Below are 18,817 nucleotides of genomic sequence, written 5' to 3' on the forward strand. Positions count from 1 at the left end.
TTAAACGTGGCTAGCCCCACCCACCAGCCAGCCCTATTGGTTGGCTGGAAGGTTTGGCTGCAGCAGCAGAAGCAATCAAGATACGCCTCCCTGTCCCTGTGGGAGGCTGCTCCGGCTCACAACCCCTCCCCTCTGGGAGGAGGAGAGGCCTTCTCTGCTGGACCCTGTGTTTCTCACCTGCTTTGAGGCAGAATTGGGGCACCAGTCAACAGGGCCTGCCAGCAAGCAACTTCTTCTCCCTGGCCTGAGAAAGCAGAAAAGAAACAGCTGAGACATGATAAAGCTCTTGACCTGGAGACTTAACAACGCCTCACAACTTGGGAGGAGGGAAGGAACCTAAGAGGAGGGCAAATGGCTGGAGCCCTGACTGAGCATCAGGTGAAAAGTGATGCTTAACTGCACACCTGGCTAGGAAACTTTCCCAGAAGCCTGTCATATTGCGTCTTCTGAGAATCAGCTTATTTAGATGCTGCAGATGATTAACGGACAAGAATATTTATTCAGTTCATTGATACCACTTGTCACAGAGCATACCATTCCAAAATGTTTGTCAGCAGGCAAAGTGGCATGGACAAGGATTGTTGTGTTGAATGGCACATGGAATTGTGGAGCTGGAAGGGACCCAAGGGTCATCTAGCCCAACTTCCTGCAATGCAGGAATCACAATTAAAGAATTCTAGACAGATGGCAATCCAACTCCTGCTGAAAAACCTCCAGTGAAGGAGAATCCACCAGCTTTGGAGGTAACCTGTTCAAGACTGATCAGGCCTTCACAAATACTATGAGATCATTCAGCATAGCAGAGTACAAGGCAACAGAAAGAGAATAACAGGATGTAACTTCTGAGATGCAAGACAAAATGCCCTTTGATGATGAGGAATGCTTATAACACACATCACAAGTGATAAAACCAGTGCTGCAGACAATCCTTAGGGGGCGTGTCACTCACCCCCACCTCCACCTGCCTACCATCATTTTTTATTTACTCCAATCAGCACTCATCTCTTTAGCAGCAGTTAGAGACTGAATCCCTATTGGTGGTTACTTTGTTGTTATGTGTGGATGCATCCGTTTTTGCTTCACTTCTATCTTACTGGGTCAATAGTTCTTAAGCCATAAGGGAGGAACCCAGGTTCCTAGTCAGCTTGCAGGCTTTCTTGTGCATCTGCTTTGCCACTGTGAGAACACGATGGTGGACAAGATGGGCCTGTGTCTTGATCTAGCAGGGCTCTTCTTATGTTCTTATACCATAGAACTGAGATTCAAAAAAAAACCAGAAATCAAGCAAACTTGGGGAAAACATGTAGCACTTTGGCTAAAAATATTTGGTTCCTACATCCATAATGAAGAGAAGAAAGGAAATGGACTGGAAGCAGGTTGTGTGGATAAATAGTTCCAATTCTGAACTAGATACTAGCTACACTGAAGAAAATATGTCGGAGAAGCTTGCACTTTCTCTCCTCCTCACACTTTCAGAACTAAGAAGATGGACTACTAGCAAGTTTCGAAATGCTGTTTATGTTCTAACTTACCTTGATATTCATGGGTACTGAATAAATAGGTGCCCTATTTATTGTGCATTCATCCTAATTTGTTTGCCAGGATGATGTCGTGTTCAAGCAGATGTTAACCCACACTACCCAGTATATTTTCCTGCCACTTTCCTTATCACAAAAAGTTAGATCTTTGAACATGGTAACAAGAAATATTATGGAATTACAAATTTAGTTGATTAGTTATATCAGAACGTAAGTGATGGAACTTTCTGCTAATGTTCCATTTTTCTTGTCAAGGCTCTGTATGCTGACTTGATTGTTGCTTATTAGTAATTAATCTTTCTTATTATTGTTTTGCATTTGAAAATGAATAAAATACATTTAAAAAACAAAAGTAACATCTTTTGAAGTAGCAGGTTTGCTGCACAAGACCTCGCAGTCTCCTATAATGGCACAACCTGAAATTGCTGGTATGTGATTTAATCCCACACAGAAGGGGAGATGGGCTGCAAGTGCCTTCGGGGTAAACCAAACTACCAGGAATCTAGGAGGGGAAGAGTAATAAAGAATGCTTGTAAACTGCCATGAACAATCCATAAAACATTTGTGTTTATCTTTATGTTCTCCTTTAGGTTCAATTTATGAAAAGTGTGGGCATGAATGCTGCTTGTCAACTGGAGATGTGATTAAAGTTGTTGGATTAAAAGTTAAGAAAGTCCTGGCAAGCAACTGTGAAAGTGAAGATGATGCTAGCTTCTGCTCCACTACAGTTGAGCTACCTTTACATTTTCCAGGTACAGTTTGAATATTTTCTGGTTAGATAAGGAAACCAAAAAAGTAAATAAAAACAGAATTGGACACTTCTGTAGTACCTATTGCAGTATGTTTCATTTGCAACGTGCTTGAGGTTATAATGAAGGCACTTAAATTAATGGTACTTTCTAGTCAATCTTAGAGATGGACAAAATGTGCACAATTATATCTCTGAATAAAAGAAAAACACTAAAGCAAAACAAGTTTGTATAATAGATCATTTCATGACCTGTACAGTTAAATTTACCGCATAATAAAATAAACTAGGCTGCCCTCAGTTTGAACCTCTTATTGATTAAAACTGATCCCCATGAATTAATCACCCAAGGCTCTACTTGATTAACACCCATTGTTTCATTTAATGTTGTCCAAAATTATCCTTTACAAATAGGGGAAACCATGTGCCATTTGTTTCTTTTTTTCATGCATGAAGTGCTGCACACCAAAATAATAAAAATCACAAAATGTAAATGCAACAAAAACAAAATGTCAAACCAATAATCCAACCATAACTCATAGCTGTCAAGTGTCCCTTATTTGAAGGGACAGTCCCTTATTCCAGCGCCATGTCCCGCTGCTGTCCCTTATTGATGGATGTCCCTTAAATTTCAAAGGAAGCAGCTCCTCTCCCTCCTTCCCTGCTGGCCAGGGAGGAGGGAGGCTCCAACTGTGTTGTTTGACTGTGTTGCTCACCCAATAAGAAGTCTAAGAACGACTGGGGGGTGGAGCTTGCATGCCTTGTGTGTGGCTAGTTAATGCAAGGTGAGGGGTTTTTTGAATGCTGGATGCCATTTTGTTGCACGTGCTGCTGCAAACTTTGCAGTGCAAAGCCAAGCCTCTTAAGTTGAGGCTGCGTAGGCCTTGTGGTGCATGTGATTCAGATTCTATTCAGTTGAACCTCTGGTTATAAAGTTGGTTGGACAGTGTTCTCGAAGCTACCAGCATGAGTTTGACCAGACTGCAGGAGGACAGGAAGACTGGAGTGCCTGGAACAGGTGAGGCTGCAGGTACCTTATTTTGGCTGCTGGTCCCTTATTTTCAAGGCTGCTGGTCCCTTATTTTCAAATCTGTAAGTTGACAGCTATGCCATAACTGTACACAAATGGTGGATTACAAAAACAAATAAACTCCTTATAATTTCAACAGTATACTGATGGAACTACATGCTAAGCAAAATATGTTGGTATTAAAATCACCTACATCTCCTGCCTTTCTCTGCCTCTATGAGATGTGTAATACAATAAAATACAGGTCATTATCACACTGCTATTTTTTTCTTCTTGCTATGTGTGTAGTCCAGAGTAGCTTTTGTACCACTTGTAACACAGAGAGAAGACAAGAAATGGGTGCATTCAGTGTCAGCTTCTCTGCAACATGCAATTCCAGTTAGAGATGCTTCAAAAGAGATGTTATGGTGCAGCTGAGTCATAAGTTATAGTTTAATTGCACAGCTAAATTAAATCCCACTGTTACGTTCTCTAAACTTCCCTTTGAATCTTCCTCTAAGAGAAAACCACTCTACCCAAATGTACATATGTACTGAACATTTTCTTTCTGTTATAGCTTTAACAAAACAATCCCAATGGGTATGATTAACATGGAAATAAAGATGCCCTTTAGGTACTGCAGTTGCAGAAGCTGCTGTATCTAGTAATATTTCAATGTTGCAATTAGAGCTGAACAACCAGGTGGGTCTACTGCCTAAGCACAGAATTCATGCTAGTAGTTTGGCTATCCATCATTTTCTTCTCCCCACTTTTTTTTTTACTTCTGTATTAGATCTGAGTATGCAAATTAATATAGTGCCTGTTAAAAGGATAATTAATATGACTCGTAGACCTTAATCTGCTAGTATTGTTGCATGCTCCCGAAAGCTATGGGTTGTATTCTTCATATCACTAAGCAAATTGTTTCAACAGCACAAGGATTTCTATTTTTGCAAAGGAACTTTATCCCCATCTCCCCCTCCCACCATGCACCCCTGAAATTTGTTCTGTGGGTTCATCCAACCCTCTGGAGCAGGGCGTGTACAGGGGGGGAAGAGTCTTCTTAGGCTAACACAATTATTTTGTTGAATCCCAAAGCTGGTTCCTCTTTTCCTTCTAAAAATCAGGAAAAACTGGCTCAGCTCTCTTCTGAGCCATTTCTGCAATCAAAGTACCCATAACCCACCAAACACTTGTCACTCACCATTGCCTCCCTTCAAAGTGCTTCCCTTTCCGCAGGCCATCAAACAAGGGAAGGGGGGAGGGGGGAGAAGGACTGACTACTTTAGCACCCAAGAAAACAACTGAAGACTATATATATATATATATAAAGTTAAACTCAGAAAGAGGCAGGAACAGTGCCAGATTTATGTATAAGCTAAACAAGCTATAGCTTAGAGCCCCACTCTCTTGGGGGCCCCAAAAAATGTAAAAGGAAAAAACCTGGATGTACATTTCCAAAATATAAGATAAAAAAACAAATAGAATAAAACCTACATGCAGCAACAGTGGCAAATGGCTTCAGATACCTTTTAGGTCCATAAATGACCATATAGCATATATTCAACACAAAAAACAGCAACAATTGGTTGTTGACAAAGGACAGCTGGACATATAAAGGGCCCCATTACCTTCAGTAGCTTAGGGCCTCATCAAACCTAAATCCGGCCCTGGGGATGAAAGATTACCAGTATATACTTACACATACATACATAGATTACCAAGTTATTTCGCTGCTAGATACAATTTAAAAACACACACACATGAAAACGTGCTACAATCCACTCCCCCCCCCTTGGCACAAATTATTCATACACAGAAAAGTAGACACACATACACAAATGGCATACATATTTCTGTACAAATAAAAGGAGAAATAATACAGATGGCTCTTTGAAAGGTAGTTATCATTTTTAAAATGTCATTTCCCTGGTTTTATACAAACATCCTGAGTTCAGATGACACCTATGATTATGTTAGCAATTTGAACTGCAAACATTTTACAAGGTTATTATTTTATGAATACCAATGCCCCCATTCTTGGGTACCAATGAAATTATAACTACAAATGTTAAGTATTGGATACTTTTTTATGTTTGCATCATTTCAAGGCACCTTTCTTGAATAAAAATGTTCCTTTGAAGGTCTTTGCAGGATAGTGGCTGATAAAACACCATATGTTAGTGTTGAAGAAATTGTGAAAAAAGTTTTGATTGGATCAACACAACTGCAACATCCCTGCTTCTATTGCTCTAAGGATATAAAAGTAGAAAACCTGACCATCAAACGCGGTGAGAAGATCATATTCAACTCTGTGGAAGTCAGCAATGGGATATTGACTGTACACTGTAGATTAATGAGGGATGGCCAACTCCATGCCTTTGTATTGCCAATTTCACAAGAAGGTGATTTCTATGAATGGGAAGATGACCAGACTTATACCCTGAAAGAGATTGCCAAATGGAAAATCCCAAAGAGCAGAAGTCGGAAAGTGACATTTACTCATATCTGCAAAGCTAGGATCTCTACCAACTTGCTTCCTCTGGATTTTGATGGCTGCATTGTTCTGACACCAATATATGAAGTACAAGCAGTGATGAAATGTAAGTTAATTACCGTCTTTGTCAACTATCTCGGCCTGATTAACAACATACTCAAAAGTGAAACTGAAAGATTTACAGATCAGTTTCAGATGCTGTTTGCAGTTCCCTCAAAATATCCTGAGAACTGTAGAGTACTGGAAATTGGAGCTCTGGAAATTGGAGGTTTGTAGGGGATAAACCACTGCTCCCAGGAAATGTGCTTTAAAGCTATGGTGTGTATACAGCTTCTGAATTTACCATATCAGAACTTACTGTGTGTTTGCAGCTGTTTGCATTCTCATTTAATTTGCATGGACCATTCAACGTTACCTTCAAAGAGCATCAGTCTTGATGCTTCTGCCCTGTAAATACCTGATATTGGGATAGTCCAACAACTTGGGGGAAATTAGGCTGCAAATTCTTCAGTCAAGGTCTCAGACAATTTGTTTTGGTGTTTTTAGGTGAGTGGATCAATTATTACTTCCTGCTACTTCCCTTAAGGACGCGGGTGGCGCTGTGGGTAAAAGCCTCAGCGCGTAGGGCTTGCCGATCGAAAGGTCGGCGGTTCGAATCCCCGCGGCGGGGTGCGCTCCCGCTGCTCGGTCCCAGCGCCCGCCAACCTAGCAGTTCGAAAGCACCCCCGGGTGCAAGTAGATAAATAGGTACCGCTTACCAGCGGGAAGGTAAACGGCGTTCCGTGTGCTGCGCTGGCTCGCCAGATGCAGCTTCGTCACGCTGGCCACGTGACCCGGAAGTGTCTCCGGACAGCGCTGGCCCCCGGCCTATAGATGTGAGATGGGCGCACAAACCCCAGAGTCTGTCAAGACTGGCCCGCTCGGGCAGGAGTACCTTTACCTTTACCTTTACTTCCCTTAAAGTGCTTTTGTTTCTTTTCTGGCTATGCTCTTAACTATTTCTGGTGCTCTCCTGAATGGAAGAGCATAACCCTCAGATTTGCACAAAACCAGAAAACTGCACAAGTAAACCACATTATAAAATTCTGCAATATTGCAGAGCAATCTGAAAAGTTTGTATTGAGAATTTACAATTGCTTTCATTTATTTTCCAGCCATGTTCTTAACTATTTCAGGTGTGCTCCTGAATGGAGGAGCTTAGCCTTATATATATATATTTTGATTCCTTGGTTTTGCACAAAACCGGAAAACTGCAAATGTGTGTGCTGAGAATGAAAAACTAGATGTCAGGAAGAAGAGTTCTAACCTAGTCTTCCTCCTGAAAGACCTAAAACAATTTGAATAAATGACAGTTATATGGCTTACTTTGATCCATTGTTCATTTGGGGGGGAGGGAGGGGAAGGAGTTATGTGAATATCCCTCCCACCTTCTTTTTCTTAACCCAATGGGGACAAGTCGTTTTTGAACATGTAACAAAGGTCTATTTTTATTTTAAAAAATTAAATGTCTGAAGTAGATATAAGTAGGGTCTTAAAAAAAAATTATCAGGAGTTCTGTGGATCTTTTAAAGTGACTTTCTTATGCTCTCAGAAAAGATTCTCTCATTCTCCTTGGTGCTCATTCTTTTATGGTTCCCTCTGTGTAGCTTTTCCCCACCCTCCTTTGCCCTTTTCTGTGTTTAACCTTGAGCTTTGGTGCTAAGAGTTTTCTTTTAGATATTTTCTTATAGACAAATTCATGGAGCCTGTCAATGGCTACCTTCATTGTCAGAGGCATTGTGCCTCTGGATAACAATTGCTGGGAGTCACAGGTAGATAGAGTGATACTGTGCTCATATACGGCTTGCAAGTTCCCTGCAAGTATCTGGTCAGTATCCTGTGAGAACAGGATGCTAGAACAGATGGGCCACTGCCCTGGCCCAGAAGGCTGTTCTTATGTATTGGTGGGGATCATAAGAGCCACAGTTCTCAAAATAATATGGAAGCATAGAGGGTGGATGTGGAGTTGTAAATAAAGGTGCACAAGGAAGAAAAGGGAGAACCTATGATGTAGAGACTTGTTCCTGTATCATTCCTGAAAGGTGCTGTCATGTAGGCTGAATAACTGCTGTGTGCCTCACTTGCTTCCTTTAAGGCACCAAGTTCAGGTGACGTTGAACATGTGGCTATTGAAGGACATCCTGACATCATTCTATTAGGCATTTCTCCATTCCATGCTGCAGGCTTCACTGTCCTGGTCCACATATAATACTAAGTCAATTCCTGCATTCAGGAATTGGGGGGACCCTTGAGGGTACCTTCCAACTCTATGATTCTATGAAACATATGGACATAGGCGCCGACTCCATAGGGCCTGAGGGGGCTCGAGCCCCCTCAAAAAAATTTGGGGGGGGCTCAGCCCCCCCCAATAATCTCGGGCGCCCTTCCAGCAGAGCGCCGCCGCTGTCCCCCGCCTCCTCCCCACCTGCTCCCTCACCAGCCAGCCAGCCGGCCGCACGCCCTAGTTCAGGTCCTGCTTGCTGGAATCCCCAAGTCATCTGGTTGGCCACTGTGAGAACAGGATACTGACTAGATGGGCCATTGACCTGATTCATCAGGCTTTTCTTATGTTCTTACTGCTGCTCTCAGATGAGGTGGAAAACACTGTTCCATCCCATGTGTTGAAGTAAGATCCAGCTGTCTGTCTGGTTGGCTTTTAAATGTAGAATGTGGTGGTGGGGATGCCTCGGGCAACAAAAGGTCTCTGACTTGCATTCATCCTGATGTAGAACAGCTCCCATAAATTGTGTCTTTCCGAGTCAGGAAATCAGGCAGAGGAACCAAGGCATTAACAGAACAGCAATATTCAGTTTGCCTACAACACAGTCTAGGCCATGGTGACTGAAAGACGTCAACAGGAAAGAGGCACACACACACATCCAGAGAGTTTCAGGAGGGGAAGGAAGTGGGTTTTTGAAAGACACTGGTTTGCTTCACAGAGCCCAAAGGTTTATAAATATGCAATTCTGGTTTTAGATCAAGGTTTTTATTCAGCTTTTCACCAAAGTTGAGAAGCAGGGCCTAGGCCTTAAATTTAAGTTTCAGCTATTTGTCAGATACAATAATATTGTTTCACAGCCCTGTGTCCTAGCATACGCTTTGCTAGCTTTCCTATTTCCAATAATATCCATGTGTTTCACTGTGCATTCAACATAGAAATCGCAGAGAATATTTTCTAAACAACTTCTACAATGTGCTGTTTAGAAGCAACTCACTTTCATGTGATAGCGATTTGCTTTCTGAACTGTGAAAAATGGATTCCCACCTTTTCTTTGAAATACTATATATACGCATGAGATGGCTGTATCAGACATGGCACACATTCTGTAAATAAAACAGCTGCTGTTAAGAGAGACTAATCAATTTTTAGCTGCTATCCAGAGCAGCAATGCTACTTCTTCACATCAACCCAAGTGCAAAGCTTACAGAAAATGTGGATTTGCAATAACCATGCCAGTCTTGTAAGCCTCAGCAATATTACTTAGAGTGGGCTCACTCACTCAAACATCAGAGCTGAGAGAAGAGCTCCTCCAATTTCTCACCTGGCACAGAATCTCCTTTCTCTGGCTTTTCTAATGGCTCATTACCTTCCCTTTGTCTTTGGTAAATGGCTGATCTCCCAGGTGATTTCCTGAATACAGGAAGCTGGTTTGGACTACTGTATTTTAATATTTTGTTGAAAGCCGACCAGAGTGGCTGGGGAAACCCAGCCAGATGGGCGGGGTATAAATAATAAATTATTATTATTGTTCTAACACCTATCAGACCCAGTGGCTCTTGCCCCCCAAACCCATGACCCTGGCTGATGGAGCCTGCTTAAGGACTGCCTCCAGTATTGGGACTGGTCCCCACCCCACAAGACCATCTTGAGCAGTTTATCTCACCCAATTCAGCAGAAGCCTGCTTCTGTTTTGGCTGCTCCTCTGGTGCCTTTCCCACCAGTGCTGACTGCTGATTCGCATGCACACATGCTCTCAGCTTTTCCTGCATGTTCTCACACACCTCCAGTTTTTCCTGTTGCAACCCTTTTTCTGGCACCTCCACAGGCGCTGATTCAGCAGGCACCAAACTTCAATTCCTCCTTCTCTCCCTCTCCCACAGGAGAGGGGCAAAATCAATCAGAAGCTCCTTGGTTCTAGGCAGCCCATCGTTACTGACTGCATCCCTTTGTAGTCTAAGCCCCTGAGCTGCCAGTCCACACTCTGAATCGCTTTGGCCACCCAGTGCCAGATTATCAAATAGGCAGAGTAGGCACCAGCCTTTTTAGGGCCTCAAGACAGCAGATCAAAATAATATTGATTTGATCTTGAAAGAAATTTACAATCAAGCTTTCTAGTGTTAACCCACTAGAACACATGCACGAGCCCCCCAACCCTGAGATTTCGACTGCCTAGGGTTTAATCTGCCACAGGGTTTAATGTGGCACTGTACCCACCCCTTCCATAGGGGACAAGGTCCCTTCTGCCCCCCTAAAATACTTGAGGCCCCCCTACGTTGATGGGCATTGTCACTCAAATGGGGGGGTGCTGTGTCATGTAATTGATTATGCAGGGGGGGTACCTGGCCCCCAATATTTAATGCAAGGTTGGCACCTCTGTATTTGTGCCTCAAGGCCAGGCTCCTGGGTCATTCTTAACCCCTTGTAGCATCTCATCAGGCATGGCTCTCACCTCTCATGGAGTCACATTTTTCTCTCCAAATTTAAGGAGGCCTGTCATGTACTCTGCTTGCAATTGCTTCTTTTCATTAAATCCACTGGTTCTACTACTCCATCTGTCACTGGTTCTGCTGGAGCATCAACTTGGAACTGCTCCAGGAATGTTGCTGTTTCTCCCTCCATTTTGACTCAAGCACACCTTGCTCTTGAGCCCTTCCTCCGGGAAGCACACATCTTACTCCTGAAACCAGTGTTGCAAAGTGATAGCATTCTCATACGTTTTGAGCTGAAATCATTAAAGGGATTATACAGTTAACACACTGAGAGCCTCCTGAAACTACTAATGCATATGTAGAAGAAATTTGTATTTTTACATAGTAGACCTTTGCACAACAATATCAGTTAACCCATTTTTTTCTCTTTTCAGTTCAAAAAGAGACTGTTTACTTCCTTTCAGATTTAGATGTTGAAGTCAAAGACGTCACCGACTGTTACAATATTCACAGTTTCCTTCAGCCATTGTCCATGGAAGATATTTTGGAAAGGACGTGCAATGAATTTCCTATCGTTGTTGCGGTAATTGAAGGCTCTGTCAGAAATAAGCAATCGTATAGTATTTTGTGTCCTGGTAGAGAAATAGTCATTTACAAAAAGTGCCAGGCAACACGGATCTTAGCATCTGAGATCAAAGGTGATTCCTATAAAAGGCACTTTTTAATTCCTACCAGCTATAAAGGGAAGTTCAAAAGAAGACCACGGGAGTTTCCAACTGCCTATGACCTAGAAATAGCAAGGAGTGTGAAGGAGAAGCTTCATGTTGTAGCTACCAAAGCTTTTGAGTCACCTTATGAAGGGCTGTCTTCTGTTTCTATTGGAAACCAATTTTTAATTCCACAGTGCCAACTAAGTGAAGTTGTTGATCCGGGGAAGAAGAAAGTAGAGAATGCTTTGGCCTGTGAACAAATTCTATCACCAAACGAAACCCACAAGAGTATACTTCTTCCAATGTGCATGGAAGGGGGCTTTGTTGAACTTGTCCATGATAAGAAGCAGTATGAACTTCTGGAGCTTTGCAAATATTTCCGTCTTCCATTTAAAGTCAAAGTCTCCTTAAGGGATCTTTCCATCCAAGAGGATATTTTGGCTGGTATACCATGTCTGCAGCTTGAAGAAAAAATAACAGATTCGTACTTGTTAATCAGCACTTTCAGCAACCCCACAGAAATCTGGGAAGCTCCTGTGCATCGTTTAAATATGTCTTTCCAGTTGCTGAGCAAACATGCAGAAGATATTGTGTGTTTCCCAACAAAGTCTATTGTGGAGGAGATTACGGAAGAACAGTATTACATGATGAGAAAATATGGAAATCAAGCCACAAACCCACCTCCCAGACCTCCTAAAACCCATAAAGTTGAAGAGTCCAAGGCATATTTTCTCACTGTACCGACCCAAAGTGCTTGCAGTACACCAGGACCTAGAAAGGTAAGAAGAATGTTGTGTCTTTTACACATCCATAGCTAGATATTGGGCATAAAACAGTAACCCAGTTCCAATAATAATAATAATAATTTTATTATTTATACCCCGTTCATCTGGCTGGATTTCCCCAGCCACCCTGGGTGACTTACAGTATTACGTGGAACATCCAACAGAAGGCTATACCCCTTCATTCCTTGTTCCCTCCAGCCCAGCCTTACTCTCACAGTAAGAGGCTGATATTTTTGGACTGTTCACTTTTATGTCTAAAGTTCTATTTATTTCCATGACTAATATTTAAGGCTAATCTGCACTTCAGAAAAAATGAGGAGGAAGGCTAGGACATAACTCTTGCTTTTGATATGCTAGATTCCCAAAGACAGCATTAAATATAACACCAAATACATCATTGGCAGCCAGTGGTTCAGTGGTGAATTCTGAAGCACAGGAGCACATTGTGACAGTCCCATAGTCGAAGGAGAATCTGTACCCATGCATGCAAGGAGAGTCCAAGAATGCAGGCAACTGTGTTAGTCAGTTATGCAATTCTGTGACAGTGTTGCCATTTAAACTGCTAATATATTTTACAAGGAAATAAGCATTTAGTTTTAAAAATATTTTTATTCCGTTTTCATAAAATGTGCACACAACCAACTCAGTAGCACTGGATACATTTTCTGATGTATTGTTACAAAGAAGAGTTTTGTCTCTCTCTTTATTTTTCTCCTTCTCTGAGCTTCATTCAGAAACTGTAGCTCTGTGAGACTTTCGATACCATCGGCCATGGTATCCTTCTAGAGCTGTCCAAGTTATGCCCATGTGGCACTTCTTTGGCGTGGTTCTGGTCCTTCTTGCGTGGTCATTTCCAGAGGGTGATGCTTGGGGAGTGCTCTTCAGCCTTGTGGAGCCTTCAATATGGGTTTCCTCAGGGTTTCATATTATCTCTCATGCTGTTTAACATCTGCAGAAAACTGCTAAGTGGGGTCATCTAGACCAGATGGATGAGAAGTTGCCTGCTCTTGATGGGGTTATACTCGCTCTGAATGAGCAGGTATTGCAGCTTGGGCATACTTCCAGATCCTTTGCTGTCAATTGAGGCTGAGGTGGTCTCAGTGGCATGGAGTGCCTTCCATTAGCTTTGGCTGGTGACCCAGATGCGCCTCTGTCTGTACAGGAATAGCCTAACCTCTGTCGTCTATGCTCTGGTAGACTCCAGGTTATATTACATGTATAAACCAGCCTGGACCCTGTAATCATCAACTGAGGCCCTTCTTCATGTGCATCCTCCATGAGAGATCTAGAAGGTGACAACATGAGAATGGGCCTTTTATGTGGTTGCTCACCCCAAGGAGGCTCACCTGGCACCTTCATTAAATATCTTTAGGTGCCAGGCAAGAACATTCCTCTTATCACAGGCCTTTGGCTAATTAGCCAATTTATGGCCTTTTAAATTGAGATGGGGGTTATTGTTTGTTACTATGGTATGTATTTTTGTGCTGCAATCTGCCCTGTGATCTTTGGATGAAGGGTGGTATAGAAATCTATTAAATAAAATGAAATGAAATGAAATAAATATGGTTAAGGAAGGGTGCTGTGTTCACATGTAGTACCAAGCTATAGGTAAAACAAACCATGGCTCACAAGTCAACAACAAACCATAGCTTCAGCATGTAGTTTGTTGGAAGAAGGCAAGCAATAGTTAATGCTATAATGTTCACAATGTTATATGTGAACCAGGTCTAAGGCTTTTTAATTTTTTAAAAATAATAATAAGCACAGGATGGGGAGAATCTTCATGGGGAACTCTAAGCTTAATAGTAGCACAGGGAGATGTTTTTATGGGAATGGAGATGGAGAGGGAAGGTTTAAACTTTCTTTCTCCATGTGCTCTAGATCATATAAAAATCGGGAAGGGTGTCCACAAACAAGCTATTAGATTTCTAAGAAGCCTGACATAGTTGTTAATGATACATTTAGTGTCACATGCAGTTTGACCCTTCGTACACAGAGTTTCTGACATCACAACCACCACCACCACCTTTAAAAATGGAAAGTCCCCATATAACTGTATCACACAATTATTTTGAATAGGTAGATTCAGGCCCAAAATTCACAAAAGTAATGGCTTTGTGCCATTGTAAATGGTGGGTGAGTAGCTTAACAGGGTTAATTTGCAGAAATGTGAATGGAGTACTTCCATTTTACTTGTGTACAATGAAAAACAATAATCAAAACATTAATCTTTTATATTCAAATGAAGCTTGTCTCGACCCCATGGTATGATTTGCATGTGGTCTTTCAACAAAGATAAATCAGAACCGTAGCAGGAGTGCAATGTTTTCCTTGAGTGTAAATGAAGCAATTAAAGTTTGCTTTGACACAACAAAAGAGTTCACTGACAGTGACATTATTCTGAAATTCAACATGTTTACCAGCAGTGAAGCTGACTGCTCCATAAATCCCCTCCTTACATATCTATTTGCTTTAGTATCTGTATATTCGGGGGGGGGGGCTGCTTTCAAAAACCATGCATCAATTTCATTAATATTTAAGTTTGTTTACATCCTCTCTCTAAAGCAAGAAATACAGTACATACTTCAGTGTTCATAGGCAACCTTCTATATTGCAATTAAAAAAACCGAACACATTGTTTCATCTCATTTTCAATGCCTATGAAGAAAATCTCCATGAGTCAGTAGCTACCCAGTGTCAATATAAACTCTTAATCCAGATGCTAGGAGCATACTCAACCCATGTCAGGAACAACCAAAACTTGGACTAGAAGTATCCTAGCCTATGCTTGAATGCTATTTGTGATGAGACACTTGAGGTCACAGAGGAGCAAAATTATATTTCTGGGGTTCAGTGTGAACCCCCTAAAATAAACCTGCAAATCAACAGCCCATAGGTTCTTCTGACATATCCTTGTTTTAAATAGGTCTGGGTTGTCTGCTCAATAGTCAGATTCTAGCCTTCCCTGTGTCATTTCCTAAACTTGCTGCAATCCTATGCTTGATTCCTTCTTTCCTTGGTTGCCTTCTGCCTGCATTCTGGGTAGGCATCTAAAGAGACCTGTGTGGCTGCATAGGGAACTTACAGATGAGCTGAGGTTTAAGAACAGCATGTATAAGAAAGGGGAAATCACAAAGGAAGAGAAGCCAAGAGTAGTCAACAGGTGCAGGGCTCAGGTGGGCCACAGCTTAGAATCAGTTCAGGCTTGCAAGAGAGTTAAAAATAATAATAAAGGTTTCTTCAGCTATGTTCAAAGCAAGAGAAAAACAACTAAGTAGTAGGTTCTCTGCACAGAGAAGAAAGAGAAATGCTTTTGGGTGACAACTCCTACTTTGCCTCTACTTCACCCAAAAGGAAAACAGTACCCATCCTGGTGATAACTGAATAAATGATGCAAAGAGGGAGCTGCAGTCCCAAATAGGAATAGAGGTGGTAAAGGAACACCTGGCTACTTTAAAGAATTCAAATCTCCAGGACCTGATGAGCTGCACCCAAGGGTACTAGAGGAGCTTGAGGATGTAATCTCAGAGCCTCTGTCTATAATCTTTGAGAATTCAGAGAACAAGTAAAGTCCAGCAGACTGGAGGTGGCAAATGCAGTCCCCATCTCCCAAAAGGGAAAAGAAGAAGGCCCAGGTAATTAGCAACCAGTCTTGACATAAATACCAGGAAAGGTCCTAGAACATGGAGATATAGGTGGCAGTAGGGTTGATGAGATGCAAACACACCAGCAGAACCAATCTGGTGCTCCCGCTGGTATTTTTGCACCACAGTGACCTTGCCATCTCCTCCTCCCTCCCCCTCTACCTCTTATTAAGCAACAGTGATGCAACTGACCAGGGGTCAGGTGAGTGACGGCCTCTACCATGCCATCACCTACTGGTTTTTACTACTAATTTGTTTGGAAGGTGTATTCCCAGTTTCAATGAACATGAACCTAAAAGATAAAAACATTCCTTATCACCATGTAGTTATATGATCTTTTCACATCTATCCACTGTCCCTGCAAACCCTTGTATCCTTTCATCATCACCCTTTCCGCCTTATAAGAAAAACTACAGTAGCAAACCAACAGCTGAAAGGCAGTCTTCTCTTAACAGATGTGATGGCTTCCAGAGTACCATTCCATCATCCCCCTGAATTGTGAGAGTTCCAAAGAATTCAGCAGAGCCATATTATCTTTCTTTCTCTCCCCCCCCCCTCTCTTTTAATCTTAAAAGAGATTGGGTTGTCAATGGGTTTATACAGAGGTGTCACAACTCTGCGCAGCAAAGGGCGCATTATTCTTACTTTAAAGCACACATCTAACATCTATTAGCCAAAGCGAGAGTTTAACTTGCACACAGAAGAAAGAAAAGATTCCCCTATGAGTTATTTTGAGAAGCTAAGTGGGAATTAAGTGGCGCCTCTGCCTTATGGCAACTGTCTTCACAGAGCTGAATCTGACTTTAAATGAGTCTATAGAAACTGCTAAAATCACAGCTGGTATGTGAAATAAGGCTGAACAAAGTGTGAGTGCCAGTCTGCGACAAAGCAATGCCACTAAGATGCTAATAAAAAGCTCCCATTGAAATAATTACTCCATGATTTTTACATACAAACGACGTGACAAAGTGTAACTCCACTAGCTGGAGCACATGGAGTTTTGTTTGTTCATACTAAGTGTCCCTGTTGAAGCTACCAGGGGAAATGACTACAGCTGTTATTGTCTGATGAAGGTAGTAAAAACAGTAACAGTATTGTGCAGTTATCTACAAAATAGGGCATTGAAAGTGGATTGGAGGAACAAGGATTCAAAACATTGAATGTACTGGTGCTTTATTTCAATTTGTCCACACTATATTTCATATTAAAGGAAAACAGTCATGCATGTCCTGGATTTCAATGCTTCAAGCTTTAAACATACACTGTAAGTGTGAGATAATGAAGACCAAAATTGTTGAACTGCTGGTATCGTTGCTGTGCTATTGTTATGGGGTTTGCTATCATATTTCTGTGAACACAACTATCATATTGTGGGTATGCCTTAACTTGCAAGACCTGACCAGAGTTGTGGGCTTGATAAAGACATGTTAATAGCTCAAAATATTCAGGTGATATTTTTATGGTTGTTAGCTTATGGGATTATTTTGAAAAGGAGGCGGGACTAAGGGGTGCATGCCCCTCTTTTCAGTTATGATCACCTAATATCTGGGACATTGAATGGTATGGCTAAAAATCCTCATCATCCAATCCAGTAAAATTGTTTCCCATTAAGCCAGTTTTTGTTTTTTTAATGTTGATGGTTCTTACTATTTTGTTATGAATCATGTAGCATTTACAGTTTTAATTAGAGTCACACAAACTGTTAATCAGTTCTGGGCCAGAAGGCCAGAGTTGAATGGCCTTTCAATATGTACATTCACAGACACATAGCATAGATACTCCATTTAAAACCAGCCTCTCTGTGTCTGAGCAGTCAATGAAGCAACTACCTCTGAAGTCAGATCCAACTGTAATGAGTCCTTGGATTGAGAGTGAAGTTAGTTAATGTCAAATCCATGATGAATTAAGTTTTTTCACTTATGACTCTACAAAAGAATACCACTTGCACATTATTTGTCAATAACTTAACACCTTGATATTTTCTTTTGTCACAAATTTCTGGGTTCCATTCTTAATAGGTTTGAATACAGTCTCTCTTTTCCACTGCTCATTTTTCTAGAAATGATGAAGTGGGACATTTTACACTGAGAGCAGATGGCCAAAAATAGAAGATATTTCTGAATTCTGAAGAGCAGGGATGGGCAGATCATTTGCTACCTAAGCCATGTAATGTGAATATATTCATTCATAAGGCCCTTCCATCCTTCTTCCACATTAATCTCTGATTCCCCCCCAACAAAAAAATACAAATTTTCATTTATTTAAGTTCTACTTTTATACTGCCTATCCAACAACATGTCAAATTCAAAAACATCATGCAATGTTTGCCAACAAAATAATAAAATGATAAAAAATATAAAACTTTTAAAACAGTATTTTGAAACAAATACAGTGAAACCTTAGTTTTTGAAGGTAATCCATTCCGGAAGACAATTTGACTTCTGAAACGTTCAAAAACTGAAAACTCAATAGCCGACAGCTAGGCCTCAGGATCTTGCACTCAGCGGAAGCTGTGTGGCATGTTTGACTTCCTAGGTGTGTTCGAAAACCGAAACATTTACTTCCGGGTTTAAGGCATTCTAAAACCAAAATGTTCATCAATGTAGGGGCCAGGCAAGCCTCTCTGGGGAAGCCATACATACAACATTAAATATAGAATACAATAAACATTAAATATAGAAAACAACAACAACAACAACAAGAAAAACAGAATACCCGCAGCAGCAGCATTTAACCAGAATGATGTTTTTAAGGGGTAGTTATCTCAAGCCCATCATTTCTGCAAAGAGCAGTCTTGAATGAGCAAAGATGTCAGATGAGAGAAGCTACAGGTACCCAGGTGCTATCCTAGTGCCCATCATTTTCCCTTCACAGTGTATGCACAACACACCTCAGCTGCTGTCCGGAGCTTGGACAGCTCAACCCTGCTATTCTGTTACAAAGAGAACTGCAGAATGGAACGGAACTGAGCGGCAGTTATTATTTATTTATTTAAAAATGCAGATGCCGCCCTTCGATTCCACAATAGTCTACAATGAAGACAATTCAGTGAACCATAAAATAAACAAGGCAACTTTTTTTTATGCCCACATCTGGAGTGAGATGAAATGAAGGGTGCTGTTTGATAAACCTGACCTATCCATCTCTTTATTCTTAGTCTTTAGTGCTCCTTTATTTTAAAGCTAACTCCTTTATTT

At 41.4% G+C, this 18,817-nt stretch overlaps 1 protein-coding gene and 1 long non-coding RNA gene across 7 annotated transcripts in view; one reads left to right on the forward strand and one right to left on the reverse strand.

Annotated features, from left to right (window-relative positions):
• The window catches only part of LOC309528593, a 61,676-nt gene that overhangs the window by 25,216 nt on the left and 17,643 nt on the right, over positions 1-18,817 (reverse strand). For 5 of the 6 annotated variants that reach the window (XR_014217811.1, XR_014217813.1, XR_014217814.1 and 2 more), the window contains exon 3: positions 178-244. The exons of the other annotated variant lie outside the window; for it this stretch is intronic. This is a non-coding gene — a long non-coding RNA (uncharacterized lncRNA). The remainder of the gene's footprint in view (positions 1-177; positions 245-18,817) is intronic. 6 annotated transcript variants of the gene reach the window in all.
• Positions 1-18,817, forward strand: part of THEMIS (thymocyte selection associated) — a 61,489-nt gene that overhangs the window by 11,128 nt on the left and 31,544 nt on the right. Inside the window, exons 2-4 of the mRNA XM_082216113.1 lie at positions 2,129-2,290; positions 5,440-5,898; positions 10,916-11,970. Of these exons, the coding sequence (XP_082072239.1) occupies positions 2,129-2,290; positions 5,440-5,898; positions 10,916-11,970 (1,676 nt within the window). The remainder of the gene's footprint in view (positions 1-2,128; positions 2,291-5,439; positions 5,899-10,915; positions 11,971-18,817) is intronic.

Source organism: Podarcis vaucheri (genome assembly GCF_965113315.1).
Source record: "Podarcis vaucheri genome assembly, chromosome: 3".
Classification (NCBI taxonomy): Eukaryota; Metazoa; Chordata; class Lepidosauria; order Squamata; family Lacertidae; genus Podarcis; species Podarcis vaucheri.